At 27.5% G+C, this 16,276-nt stretch overlaps 1 protein-coding gene across 4 annotated transcripts in view; it reads left to right on the top strand.

Moving 5' to 3' along the window:
* LOC107449074 (inactive dipeptidyl peptidase 10-like) overlaps nt 1–16,276 on the top strand; it is a 551,160-nt gene that overhangs the window by 437,443 nt on the left and 97,441 nt on the right. The window contains exon 1 of one of the 4 annotated variants that reach the window (XM_087161346.1): nt 5,928–6,259. The exons of 2 other annotated variants lie outside the window; for them this stretch is intronic. In XM_087161346.1, coding sequence (XP_087017472.1) covers nt 6,152–6,259 — 108 coding nt within the window. In that variant the 5' untranslated portion in view covers nt 5,928–6,151. Of the gene's footprint in view, nt 1–5,927; nt 6,260–16,276 lie in introns of those variants that run through there. One more of the 4 variants, XM_087161347.1, reaches the window with a different exon arrangement.

Consider the following 16,276-nt stretch of genomic DNA (forward strand, 5'->3'; position numbering starts at 1 on the left):
AATAAAAGTCAGCAAAATTGGTCAACATACGATCGCGAATTATTGGCAATATACGCGTCAATAAAAAAATTTCGTCACATGCTTGAAGGTAGAAGTTTTACTATTTTTACTGACCAAAAACCTCTAATTTATGCTTTTAAACAAAAACCTGAAAAATGTTCCCCACGCCAATTCAGATATCTTGATTATATTTCTCAATTTTCAACTGATATTAAACATGTAAAAGGAAAATCTAATTCAGTTGCTGATACTCTATCGCGAATAGAAATAAATGCAATTTCAAAACCTCCATTTCTAGACTTTAAAAAACTAGAACAAGAACAAAATAAAGATTCAGAATTAAAAGAAATATTAAATTCAAATAATTCATCTTTAAAATTAGAAAAACATTACTTTTCTTTGGAAGATGTTAATTTAATATGTGATTTTTCAACTAAGTACCCTAGACCTTTTATTCCAAAATCATACAGGCAAATTATTTTTGATAATTTACATTATTTTTCTCATCCTGGAATATATTCAACAACGAATTTAATTTCTAAACGATTTGTGTGGCCCAACATGAAAGTGGATATCAAAAATAAAGTTCGTTCTTGTGAGAAATGTCAGCGAGCTAAAGTTTTTCAACACACTAAAGCTCCTTTTAGTACATTTGCTCAACCCGACGCAAGATTTTCCCATATCCATCTGGATTTTATTGGCCCACTTCCTATTTCTGAAGGTAAGCAATACTGCCTTACAATAATAGATAGATTCACGAGATGGCCAGAAGTTATCCCTACTACGGATATGACTGCCGAGACCACCGCAAAAGCACTTATTCACGGTTGGATCTCTAGATTTGGCACTCCCGTTACTATAACTACCGATCAAGGCCGAAATTTTGAATCAACTCTTTTTCGAAATCTCACTAATATCTTAGGCAGTAACCACATCCATACTACTTCATATCACGCGCAAAGTAATGGAATGATAGAACGATTTCATAGACAACTCAAAAGTTCTATAATAGCACAGGAAAATAATAAATGGACCGAAATTTTACCAATTGTTTTATTAGGTATTCGCACAGCTTTAAAAGCTGATATTAACGCAACTTGTGCACAACTTGTTTATGGTACTTCCTTACGTCTACCTTCGGATCTTTTAAACACAAATTCTTTATCTCCACCAGTAACAGAAAATTATGTCACAAATTTAATGACCGCAATGAGAAAATTAAGTCCTGTACCAGCATCAGCACACAGTAAAAATAAGTTCTATATTAATCCTAATTTAAAATCTTGTTCTCATATATTTTTAAAAGTAGATAAAATTCGTCCTCCACTATCCCCTGCATACACCGGACCACACCATGTAATCGAACGTTCTGATAAAACATTTATTATTGATTTTCATGGTAAGAAAATAACTGTCTCAATAGATAGAATTAAACCAGCTTTTCAAATTTCTGAGAAATTAAAAATAAATAAAATTCCAATGGTCGAAAAGCAATTATCTCCAACAAAGGAAGAAAAGCAAATTGTTACAAAATCTGGTCGCCGCGTGCATTTCCCAAAATATTTTGTTAAAGAGTATGGAATATAAAAGCATCTAAATATTTTGTATCTATTTATTGTATTCCAATTTCCAAGTTAATTTTTTTTTCCTAATTAAGACATATATTTCAATTTACTACTTTGTATTTTATGATTGTTTTTAAACAATCATTATTGGTATCGTGACTTTGTCACTGGGGGGATACTGTGTGGTGATAGGTTCGTCGCTCATCGTAAAATCAAGTTTATTTCATATTGTTATCTGTTTGTCTTTAATCAATTGTGTTTTTACTTATTTTTGAAGTGAACTGAAATAAGAGTTCTGACGTCATCATATTTGAATTGTATAAATACCAGCACGCACATGACAGCCTGTCAGTAATTTCTCCCATCACTTGCCGTGATGATGTTCTTGTAATTCAAACCAACTTGTATATAAATGTAAATAAAATATTAGTATCTCAAAGGAGCTATCTTCGCTTACCTCAACATTATCGGATAAATTTATTGAATCGGAAAGATATTCTCGAGAATTTGACACTTTTGCACTTCCTTATGGAAGTTTATTTTTAGTAATAATTTTATTTTGTTCTTAATGAAAATAATTTGTTTGCTAGTATTTTATAACCTTAATAAAGGTTATAAGTTAAATTTATAACTACAGAAAAGAGTATAATTAAAAAAGGAACAGAAATAGTAGAAAAAACATTTTTTCACCCAGAAAAATAAATTTATTTTATATTTTATGTGAAATACATATGCTTCATAATGGGAAATATATTTTCTGCTTCATTTAAATGATTTAATTTCTTTTAAATTTATAGAGTACAAAAAAATTAATATGGTCCTTATCTTGCCGACACTACAGCCATTACATAGGCTACCAGATTTTGGAATATTTTTTGTTGTTGGTTGCTTTCCTTTTGTAATTAGTAATTTAAAGTAGGCTGTCTTTTATGGGCTTTTCCCATCTAGCTCTTCAACTTCACGTTTTACACATTCTTCCGAATACCTTCTTCATTAAGATATGCCCAAATATCGCATTCTTGTTGCTATATATATTTCTCTTTCTTATTTTGTATTCATATAGCCAAAGCAGGATATATCAATACAATAGTGAGAGGACCTGATTCGTATATATAATTTTATGAAGTAAAAATATCATAAAAAATTAATAAAAAACATCTAAGTAAAACCCAAATAGGAATATATAAAGCAAAAAGAGAGAAAGATATCATGTACTTAAAAATAACTTGAAAAATTGCTTTAAAAATGTTTTCGTAATTAAGTAGTCAGATTACAACACATGAAATTAAAGCGTAAATAGAGGGTAGCGCAATCTATTTTAAAGGATATGATGAATCTAGATAACTAAAACTTTTTGATAAATTTTGTAAAAAGAAAACTTTAAACTATCTGGATTAATATTTTTGTCGAGTGCAATTTCCTTTTCGGGTGAACTTTTGGAGGACTATAGTATACTCCTACAAGGCTCATTACTGTAAGCTTCCACAAATGAAAATAGCATTTTTTAAAAGAGCGAAATTTAAAACTGTTCACCAAAGAAATAACACAATTGTTTTGAATTTGCAACACAATACTTCAAGGTGCAGGTAGTAGAAGTTACAATAGTTTACCAATACAGTTTAATTAGGGAATTCTGGGCAATTATTTTTTGCTACATGCACCTGTTTTTAGAAATCGGTTAGAAAGCAATTTAAACATCCCTGAACCACATTTTTAAAACTTGTTGTTGTGAACTATAAAAAATACAATATATTACCGGAATCAATTACAGTTCTAAAATAAATTGTATCCAATGTTATATAATGTCTGAATTCCATTCCTATCTGGCTAATTATGGACGTTTTCGCAGTTCTCTATTACATTTAAGAACACAGGTATAGAGATAAGCTATCTTTAGGAAAATCTTCCCCGAAAGCAAATTTATTTATATTATCGACTACTTTTGCCGATTGAGTTGGGTTAAGATTACAAAATTATCCAAATAGAATTAATTTTCTCTAATATTTCTGCATATATAAGCATTTCATCTTGAGTGCTAAAATAAAACCTTTCCCATCTGGCTAATTATGGACGTTTTCGCATTTTCTATTACATTTAAGAACACAGGTATAGAAATGAGCTATCTTTGGGAAAATCTTCCACGAAAGCAAATTTATTTATATTATCCACTACTTTTGCCCGTTGAGTTGGGTTAAGATTACAAAATTATCCAAATAGAATTAATTTTCTCTAATATTTCTGCATATATAAGCATTTCATCTTGAGTGCTAAAATAAAACCTTTCCCATCTGGATAATTATGGACGTTTTCGCATTTTCTATTACATTTAAGAACACAGGTATAGAAATGAGCTATCTTTGGGAAAATCTTCCCCGAAAGCAAATTTATTTATATTATCGACTACTTTTGCCGATTGAGTTGGGTTAAGATTACAAAATTATCGAAATAGAATTAATTTTCTCTAATATTTCTGCATATATAAGCATTTCATCTTGAGTGCTAAAATAAAACCTTTCCCATCTGGCTAATTATGGATGTTTTCGCATTTTCTATTACATTTAAGAACACAGGTATAGAAGTGATTTATCTTTGGGAAAATCTTCCACGAAAGCAAATTTATTTATATTATCGACTACTTTTGCCCGTTGAGTTGGGTTAAAGTTACAAGGTTATTCAAATGGAATTGATTTTCTCAAATTTTTCTGCATAGATAAGCTATTTATCTTCGGCGCTAAAATAAAACCGGTTTTCACACACTGTTTTAGATATATTTGAGAGATTTAGTCAGAATAATAGCCAAAAATGATTTTTAAAAAAAGTGAATTTAATATATATTATCTTCAAATTGTTTCGTGCCGATTGCAACGGTAATGTTTCAGTTCACTTCAGTTGAAAGAAATAAACCATTTGTCATTTTGGAAATTATTTAGGCAATCCAAGGCATGTTTTACGCAGTCTTTTAGCACTAATATCTATACTTATAAAATTAGTGAGCAGTAATTCTGTAACACTTTCAAATTACTGTAATATTACGGTAACATCGTTTATCGGAAGCGAATTCTACGTTATACAAACTACTTTTATTTGACTATCTTTAAAACAGCAAAGTAGTAAAACTTACAGTATATTATCTTTTATTATTTTTTTAATAGTACTTTGATTTTGAAACATGGATGCTATCTTTAATTACAATTACAATTAATTTTATTCTGATTCCTTTAATTCAGTTCCAACACTCAGATGTGACACATCAGCTTTTAAATTCCTATTTTAAAGGAAACCAAACAGTATTACGTTGTTTCTACTTGTAAAAGGTATGTTTGAACATAAAAGAGAAATATTAGAATATTGGAGAATAATTGGTATATCTTACATACTTTTATTCACTTATATTGTATATTCCATTAGTAGAAAATACCAATATAGTAGAACCAATTAGTAGAAATGCATTTAATACTAGGCGTATTGCTGTTTTCAATAACATAACAAAGTTGCTGCCCGAGTAACATTGAAATACATTTCCGGTAGTTTTAATTTATGTATGCGAATATTGCTTAAAGAAAAACACTTTTCTAATATCTGTTAGCGTGCAAAATGAGCACTGCTTATGAAGGGAGCAGAAAAGAGAAGTGAAAGTTGTTTCAGCGGTTGATCTGCGGCTATGGTAGGCCAGTAGGCTAATCAGGCTATGGTAGATCGTAGCTGTATTAAAATTTCGTTGAAGATAATAAGGTTAGTACTTGTATTGGTTAGTTCGCAATTAAACTTTCAAAAATCTTGTTATTTCAAAATTCATTTACAAGGAGCTTTACTTTGACTATAAATGATCAGATTATAAATAATTGGTGAAATCCAAATAAAAAATCAAAGAATCTGAGAAAGTAGTAATTTGTCTGGGAATGTCTGGGAAAGTAGTAATTTGTTAGAATAAGTTTTGTTTAAAACAACCTTCTTTTTCAAAGAAAAAAAAATTAGGTATCGTCTTTTTTATTGTGGCACCTTCCGAAACTGAATGTTCTTTCTAAGAAAAAAATGTTCCTCTAACTGAATAAAATTCTATTAAAAAAAGACAATTTACAATTTAAGTCATTGCCCTAGAAGAAAAGAAATTTGCCAAAATCTTTTTTTATCTATTTGTTGGCAAATGAAAAAGGTGAAAAAAATCCTTCTCCAAGAAGAAGATGAGAAACATCAATCTCGCATGCAACAGTAGCACAGCTGAAAATAAAAGAGAAAGATAGCCCTTCATTCCACCCCATCCTTAACCCCATCCACACTTGTTACATCCACCAATCAGCATTCCCATCCCAGAATGCTCTACGACCCCCTCTTCTTCACACCCAAACCTTTCTACCACCGTTTGAGTGTGGATCAGATGGCTTGCAGCTCGCAGGCAAGAATCTTGAAACCGCGTGTTTTGAGACTGCTGGCTGGTATTTTCTTCTTGCATTGGATAATTGGAAATGTATTTGTGTTCAGTTAAAATCATCAGAGGATAATTTGCATTTCATAGCATTAGTGAACTATAGAGCGTCTGCCGGGTTAGTTTAGTTTTAGAAAAAAAACAATCTGGGGAGTGATTATAAATGGCTTTGGAGGAAAAAAGTGGTTCTGCTACAGTTAACGTGGCTAATTCTGAAGAGCCTCAGCCTATAAAACCCCAAACAAATCAATTGGAAAAACCTCCACCTGAGGTAAATGCATGTATTTCCCTCCCACGAAGTTTTGATAATTTTATTTAAATGTATATTGAATAGTTAAAAACAATAATTTTGAAATGCTGCTATTCGAATTTTTACATGCTATTATTGGGTTTTTGAAACGCTTGGGATAAGTCAAGATCTTCTTTAAAAAAAGATCTGGGGAAAAGGTTAAAAGTGGCTTTAGATGAAAAAAGGTGGCTCTACTACGGGTACCGACAACTTCATTTGAATGTATATTCAGTAATTAACTAATTACAAATAATACTTTTTAAATCCTATTTTTTAAATTTTTCCACGATCTGTATGATACTGAAAAATTTTTTTGTAGATATTCTACGTATCGACCTTGTAGTACTTCCAAGCACGTAGTTTGTATGCTTATATAACTTAATCTGAATGTATATTGAATAATCAGTTGATCACAAACAATACCTTTTAAATCTAGTTTTTGTGATTTTTTCCCCACCATTTATATGATACTAAACATTTTTCTGTTAATATTATTTTTGATAATATTATTATTAAAAGTTATTAATGAGTTTTTTTTTAACTAAGCAGATAAATTTTTTTAAGATAAGTAGAAACATTTTCTATAAATATTCTACGTATAAATCACGTAGTTTTTCCAAGCAAGAAGTTTGTTTATGAAACTTCATTTGCATACATATTGAATAGTTGATTAATCATAGACAATATTTTTTAAGTCCTGTTATTGGGATTTTTTTCACCATCTATATGATACTAAAAAAAATTCTGTAAATATTAATTTAAACGTTAGTTATATTATTAAAAGAAATTTAGTAGCAATAAGGATAAACTTATGCTTTTTGATAAAATAGTGAGGCAAATGAAAGTCGGAGACAGTGAAAATGCATTTTTTTAGAAAGTCCATTGTATTTTCAATGAAAGTAATATTTTCCTAATGCAAAAACTATTTCAACCTGTTAATTAGGTAATGGTGTAACGTTTGATTATTATTTGATCATCGATCATTTTATAACCAAATAGAGGTGTTTGTTATAGTATTTTTTATCTCTTATCACTTCCATGAGAAAAAAGTTTTCTAATTACATATTTTATTAGTTGATAAAAGCACTGAAAAGTTAAATTTACGATATTGGTCTATACAATTAGCTACCCATTATTGGACAAGAGCAATTGGAACAGTTGCTTTTATACAAATAGTAAAATATTTTTTTTAATTACTCAAGGAATGAAGATGCTTATAATTGAAGTCATAAATAAATATGTAACTTAAATTTAAAAAAAAACTAAATGAACATTCACATCAATATATACGTTGATGTTGATATTTCCACACTGTGAAAAATTTGGGATCAAAATGTGGTAAAAAGTACTGGTATCCTGAATGCAGCATCCCTAGAATCCATTTTTACCCTAAACATTTAAACCGTAATTTTTGCAGATACTTTTATTTAATTTCAGTGATTCCGTAACATTGCAGTATATTTTTCTGTAAAAATTATGGTAAACATAAATTTTTGTTCCATAAAATTTTAACGAAATTTTATAAGGCATTTTTTGAAGTGCATTAGAAAATTATTATAATACAAATTATTAATAATTATAAAAAATAATTGCAAATAATTATAATAAATAATAATAATAATTTTTTATCGTTTCAAAGATTCTTTTTGGTATCCTACGCAATAATACATATAATTTTGCAAAACTATATATTTATGTAAAATATAAATTTATAGCTATACAGTTTAAATTTTTTTCAAAATATATTTCAGAATTATTTTCAAGATATAGTCTAAATTATTTTGAGAATGTTGTGGGTATAATAAAATTCTTTAAATGTTTTTTTTTACCAATATGCTTAAATAAGTTCAGAGATTGAATTGTATAATTTTTTACGCAAATATTCTCAATTTAAAATCCTAATTTTATTTGATTTGTGTTTCTTGGAAAATGTTGTGTTTCTTGATTTCATACTGTTGGATTTAAAATAATGGTAAAATGATCTGTCTATCATTCCGATTAACCGAAAAGTTAACGGTAAAGAACATTTTTTACCTTTAAGTTTTCGAAACCGTTTAAAACTAGCATGGTTATAAAACCATAAATACAAAACTATACGGTGTTTTAACCATTTACAACTAGCAGTGTTTCAAAACAACAAAAAGAATTTTAACTGGGCATTGGAAAGTGAAGGACATCTCTTCATGTGAGGAAATATTCTGGTGTACAAGCTGGGGCTCGAACCCCAGTTTTGTCGGTCACAAGACTGGCAGATCAGCCCTCTCAGCTATAATATGAACTCACTAGTAAGGAACTAATGGGCTTTATTAGGTTAGCTTAGTTGGTGCAATGAAATTCTAGTTATTTAACCGTGTTAAGTAAATTCAGTTAATAAACGGTTCTTCTCATAATTAACAGTTTGATTACCATCTAATTTATGGTTATTGGACTATTTTGTTTATATATGATAAAATACCAATCGAATAAATTGTTATTTACTCATTTTTTTCTGAAAAATTTCTAACAGTTTAAATTTAGACACTCTTTTAGAAATATTTTATTATTCAACTAATATGCAAAGGCAGTTAGCTGGTTTGCCTTTTAAAATATCTGATGTTTTGAGTGAAGTTTCATTCGTTGTTATTGATCCGAGAACATTTTACTCATGCAGGGTGTTTCGTAATGATTCATTTGATCAAAAATGTTAATGTCCTTTACAAAAATGAATCTAATAAACTATGCAAGTTAAAGGTCCGAAACTAATGTTCAAGAGAGAAAAAAAACACTGTTTAAATTAGGAAAATTACAGTTTTATAAAGCTGATGTACTAACCAATAATAACTGTTTAATTGCGAAGAGAAGCATAGATGGTCTTAAGGACGATTATTTGAAACACCTTCAAGTTTCAACCTGCAATAAAACTGGTTTTATGCTCTGAACATACACCATCCAAAGTTTGTCAGATTTTGATAGCGTTTTTGTGTTTTCCATCCATTTGAGACAAGTGAATAGCTTTTTCTTCACTTTTGGTAAGGATTCTAAAAGTGCTCATTAGGGGTTGACTTTTTGTTGCACAATGTGAGCTTAAAGTTACTTTTTATAAGCATCCACAAAGGGATAAGGGTTAAATTGGAATAATTTCTTTGTAATTCATTAAAATACAGATATGTAAAACAAATTGCATTGCATGAAAAATATGAGTTATTTAATTGAGTCTCATGGAAGGCTCAGAAAATTTACTTTATCATTTGTATTGAAGGACTGTCTAAAGCAAAAACATAGTTTTGGATAAAGGTTTCGAAATTAAGTTTATTATAAATTTAGAATCCCTATACTTTTAGCTTTTTAAAAGTACTTTACTTTGTTTGCACTCTTATTATTTATAACATTATAGCAGTTTTTGTGCAAGGTGATAACAGTGGATAAGCCAGTGATCTAAGTATTTAAATGCGTTTATCTCAAAATAAGGTTTTTTCACATTTTAACTCCACCTTAAACACGATATTTTGTGTTTTTTTTTTAAATAATTGTCCACAATTTTTCATGAGTATTGATAATAATAGCAAGCATGTTTTGAGCTACAGACTAAGAGAAAAGGCAAAATTTCATATTTTGTACAGGTTTTTTCACAAAGACTACTGAGGTATTTTCTAAAAATGTGCTTCTTTAACTACGTTGATCCCTAACTCAGTATATCCACTTGCTTTTAAGATAATAGTTCAAAATATAGTTAATAGTTTTTTAAATAAAATCCTTAACGAATTTTTTTTTTCTTTAGGGCGATAAATTATCTTTTTACAGTGCTTACCACACATGAAACAAACGCCTTATTTTTAAATGAAAATGCCATTTAAAAAAATTAATTAAAAATATTTTTGCTAGTTTTATTAGTTTTACACATAATAAAAAATATAAACTAGTTTTTTTAAGATTTTTATAATATTTAAAAAAAGTTGTTGAAACTAGTCCGATGCCTTAATGTAGTTTCATCAGCTTTTGAAATTCAACAATGATTTTAATGTGACTAATGATTATATTTGTATTGATTTTTTTTTCAAAAATTTATATTATTCTAAAATCGACATTTTAAAGAAATTAACTATATTTTACAATGTACTCAGTGTTAAAAAATAATTTTAAGCACAAAAATATTGCTTTGAAATGCCTTACCCGAAAATATAAAACCGGGCTTCGATGTGAATTCATGTCAATATTTAAATGCATGATCAGAGATGGCGAACAGACGAATCATCGGGAACAGAGATTTTTCATTTTATTATCTATTGAGATTTTGTTTATGAACAGAGAAAATTATATTCTGGAGATATATCACATATTCAGATATTAAATGTAACACTAGAGAAAATGAAAATAAAACATTGTTCTTGGTTGGGGAAATCAGCGTGAAATGATTGCTTATAGAATTTAAGAAATTATTTCAAGATTAATTTTATATGCGCATTATTTCTATTGGTTCATTTTGTTCGTAAGAAAACGCAAAATTACAATTGTCTAAATCTTAATCACAATCTCAAGGTAAGTATAAAAGTCAAAATGGAAATTATTACCATTAAAGGGGTTAAATGGGGGCAAAACTTTTTATCTCAGATATCTCCTCAACAGAAAAGGAATTTTCAATCTAAATCCATTTTTTAAATTAACAAATTTTTTTCATAAAAAGGTTTTTTTTTGTAAATAGTTTACATTTTTACAAAAAGTTAATACTACGTACAAAAATGTTAGGCTTGATTCTCGTCAAAATTTCTTTCATTAATAGAAATCTATTTTAAAAGGAGATCAAAGCTTAAGACATGCTTAAAAATAAGGGACTTTTTTGTTATTTAATAAAGCTGTATTTTAAATGGTGAATAATTATATTATTACCTTATTAAAGAGAGGAGAAAATAGTAGGTTTTATTTTATTTTCTCACATAAGTTCAAATGAACTTGAAGGCTAATTTTCTCATCACACATTTCACATTTTTATTTCCATATTTAAAATAATGCAACTCAAGCTAAACATATTTAAAAGGACTAAGTAAAATTTAAAATATATTTTTTAACTCTTATTATTTAATATAAAATGTGTAAAGAAATCTCTAATATTTAAATTTATTATTAAATAAAACTGCTTTATTTCTTTTTTTCAAAAAAAGGTTCGATTGATTATTTTGTTTCCCTTAAATCAAAAATTTGTGTGCATAAAGCTGATTTTTAACAAAATAAAAAAAGAATGTACAATACGTATTTTTATAAATATCCTTTTTTTATGCCTAAAATATTAAGAGACAAGATCGAGTTTTTGAACATGAGTGTTTACCAGAAAAGGACCTTTCAAATAAGTTTTGTAAAGATTTCTTGGAGGAAACAAAATCAGTTTTTATAACTCTTTCAAATTATATAAACAGAACAATAAATGAGATTTTTAAATATTCTATACGAGTTAGTCAAATTTGAATTTATTTTATGAATTCAGAAAATAAATGTTATGTTTAGCAGTAAATACACTTTCATTCCTATTCATAATTTGGTCAAATATAAAACCAAACCACGGTATTACTTTAATTATTTTCTTTTTACTTTTTTTTAATTAATTGCTTGAAACAGCATATTTTTAAAAGTATAAACTTATAAAATTTTATTTAAAATAATAACATGTTTCCCTTGTAAAATGATTTTATTAATTAAAAATAGAATAAGAAAATTCGGTGAAGAGAAACTTTTAAGCTCCGATTAACTTAATTATAATTAATTTTCTAATTGGTGGGATCATATATCTTTAAACAATAGAAATCCGGAGCAACCTTAATGTGAATAAGCCCACTCGCTGAGGAATTCTTTTGATCTTAGAAAAGCATGCTAAAACGATTTCAATCATTTCAACTGCACGCAATGTTCATCTTGTTCTCAAAAGTTCTGATGTTTTCCAACTGTATTTCGGAATGGCTTTGCTTACGAAAATTCCAAAGATTTACTATGCTTTTATTTAGTTCTTAAAATTTATTCATACCGAGAAAGAGCTTTATATTCATTAAATGTTTCAAAAGCAAGAGGTTGCGATGCTTATTTCGTAATGTGAAATTTATTTTAATTTATGCATTGCAATAGTTTTGAATATGACTTATAATAAAAAAATATATATTATTTTTATTTTTATTGCAATTACCTTTTATAATGAATTTAGCTTCAATGGAAATTATTTTCAAGAAATTTATACTATCCAATATCTTTCAAACGATCATTTAAAGTTATATAGATTTGTTCGATTTGAGAAAGCGTTGTGGTCTTACTCTTAACATCTTAGCATCCGTGAAGGTCCTAGGATGAACATCTTAAGTCCTTAAGACAGGGTATGAACTTTAGCTGAGAGGTGTAGAATATACTGGTCAAAAGCATAAACAGCTGAACGGTAATTCGAATCACAGCGTTAACAGAACAATATTTCCTTCATTCCTTCTACAGATGAAGAGTACACTGCCCTGCACTCTATTTTCATCAGCATTAAATATTTCTGAATCAGGAGGATGCAATATTTACTTTGTGCTATGAAACGTCTGTTATAAATTTCTACATTTCAATAATTTTTAAATTAAAGTGAAATCGACACATTTACTTTATTATTTTTATAAAACTAGCTGTATTTAACAAAATCATTTGCATTAAAAAGATGACTTACACCAACAACCAAACGAAGAAAACATTCTGGAAAAATTACCATACTGTACGTTGAGGACATTTTTGGTAAGATAAAACTACATAACTCTAGATAAAAAAATCGAAGTATATGGTGCTTAAATCATTCATTTGGTAATTTTTCCGTTTACATGGAGCAGAAAATTTACAGAAAATTTTGGTTTACAAAACTATAGGTATTTTTGCCCCACATTTGGTTGAACATGCAAAACCAAAGAGGAAATTTCACGGAATGAATATTTTTTGTGCCATGTTCATGTTCTAAGGCCTCATGATTAAATTACCAAATTTTTCCATTAAATTACCAATTTAAATTTTAGCACATATTATAAAATCATATTTTATTGTTAATTTTACTAAACTCTTAGCAAAACGTTTCGGTAAATATTATTAAGCTTTATGGTTCTCCCACAGAACCAAAAAAGAAAATTTCAACAAATTCCTGTAGTTTGGACCATACTTATTTTTTCAAATTGGATGCGAGTTACTCTTTAGATATTAAAATTGTTTGACTTGGTAAAAATTGCAGTTAAACTTTTTGGGGGGCAAAAATTGATATTTTATTTTCAAACTTTGAACGTATTTATTTTCGTTAACTTTATTTTAGTTTCCTCTTTTGTTTTTGAAATTTCTAACTTCATTTTTTGATTAATTCATTTTTTGATTCGGTTTGGAAGCCGTTCATTCTCTATGCCTCGTTTGATTTGCTAGCAACTGGCCTCTTAATGTACTTTATACATAAGCTTTCAAGATTATAAGCTTAATACATGTGTCCTTAATGCATAGCAATAATGAAAAATTAATTTATTTGCTGTAATATTTTGATAATTTAGTTCTTAGGTTATATATATATATATATATATATATATATATATATATATATATATATATATATATATATATATATATATATATATATATATATATATATATATATATATATATATATATATATATATATATATATATATATATATATATATATATATATATATATATATATATATATATATATATATATATATATATATATATATATATATATTCTGAGAAGGAATTTTAAGTTCATTAAATATTGAAATAGCAATTAGTAATTTTTGTTCTGTATTATGACACATTTTTCTTAAAATTTATACCTTCCATAGCTGTAGGAATTATTGTGTTTGATAAAATCATTTATTTATTTCACCGTTTGAAATGAAATTGGCTAATAGAAATAAATTTTATTTTAAACTTTATACATTGCAATCATGCTTGAATTAGATATACTTTGCAATGCTTTATAAATTATATTAAGTTCTAGGGATTTATTATTTTTCGGAGAGATTATTTTGTTCATTAAATGTTTCATAAACAGGAGTTTACAATGTTTGTTTATTATGGATTAGTTTGTTTATTTATGCAAGTAAAACTTCAGGTTCAGTTTGTGATAGAGTGTGATAAAAAATATATTTATTATCCGTAATGTAGATAACTTGCGAAATTAAATTTATATCATTTATCATTTCAGCGATAGTTAGATAAATTTTTGTTATGCAGATTTTTTTAGTTCCTACATTTAACTATATCAGATGGATTTTGAAAGATATAGTGAGCCAAAGAAAAAAAACTGACCTCCATGAATAACTTTTGATCTAATGATGGCATCTTCACGATCTAGGACAAAATATTAATGACTCGAGTTGTGATTTCAAGTATGTGAATTAATAAGTGCATACTATACTTTTAGTTACGAAATCAGACACAAAAACGTACTTTCTCTGAATAAACAAACCTGTTTTTCGACGGAATTGGATTTTTGACTCTGAAAGTGTAGGGGGGGGGGAACCACAATTTGTGAAATATATATTTCATATGGTCATATATATTTCATATGGACCGTATGGTCCCAATTGTTTGGAATAAAGAAAGTGTTCCAAAAATTGGACTCCATAACGTTAATTTTACTTTTTGTCCATTTCGCTGTATTTCGAGGACTTATTAAGCGAATCAAAATCTTTTCCCACAGTTATAAAATTCGTTTATCAAAAGATAATTCCAGACAAGAAATAATTTTTATTATTTTTTTCTAATAATGGACGAAAAGATTTTGAATTGTAAGTTATAAATTCTTCTGCATCATTTAAAATATGTAATTTTATATGACAAAATACGAAATTGGAGCAAATTTTCGAGATTACGACTACCCCCTATAATCTGAATTCGTCAATAAAAGGTATGTTTATTCAGAGAAAGTACGTTCGGTGTCTGATTTCGTAACTTAAAATACCGTCCGAAATTATTAATTTGCATATTTTAAGTCACCCCCTCGGGCCATCAGATTGAGTCCTAGAAATTGAAGATTTGATCATTAGATCAAAAGTAACTCAGGATGGTTTTTTTGGTGCACTGTACATATAAAAAAGGAATATATTTTGTAGAGCATCGAATTTCATAATAACTTCCTATTATTCCCTATTAGGGAGAAAATAAGCTTAAATTAATTCCTTCAGTAAAAATATAAGCATGAATTAAGTAACAAAAAATACATTCAAATTATTTTTTCATTTATATTCAAACTATTTTATTCAAATTATCTTATTGAATAATTTTATTCAAATATTTTATTAAAATTATTTTTATGTTTCCATTCTATTCATTAAGTTAATAATTTCCATTTATTAATAATATTAGAGTATTTTTTTGTAATAGACAGATTAAAATATCAGCCGTATAAGATATAAAGAATATATTTCGTTCAAAATAGAATTTCAAAATATATATCTATTTTAGTTTGCTGAAAGAAAACATTAACTCAAGCTTATCCTTTATCTAAAGAAATGTGAAATTTTAAAAGAATATATTTAATATGATAAACAAAGTACTTTTTTGTTGTATTTTCTTTCATCTGACTTACCCATGATATTCTTAGATTTAAAAATAAAAACAAACAGGTATTTTGTTAAAAGAAATAGTATATCAAAATACATTTCTAAACTCAATTACTTTTTTACCTCTTAAGAAAAAAATAATCTTAGATTTATCTTTATCTAAGGAAAGTAAATTTAAAAAAAAACATCAAAAATAATGTAAAAAAATACTTTATTCATATTGATTTCTTTTTATATTTCTTTCATCAACGAACCCATAATATATCCCACAAAGCTTATTGCAAGCATTTTTGTAGATCGATAAAAGATGTAGATAACCTCATTTTCTCTTGCCATACCTTTTCGTTATGGGTTCATCAATAAGTAGATCACATATGGTTCTATTTTTCTATTTTCTACGCTCTATTTATGGGATAAGAATAAAGCTTATTTGAAACTGTACTTTTCACAGATTATT

The sequence above is a fragment of the Parasteatoda tepidariorum genome, chromosome 4, assembly GCF_982258835.1.
Source record: "Parasteatoda tepidariorum strain Cologne lab strain chromosome 4, Ptep-v5.0, whole genome shotgun sequence".
NCBI lineage: Eukaryota > Metazoa > Arthropoda > Arachnida > Araneae > Theridiidae > Parasteatoda > Parasteatoda tepidariorum.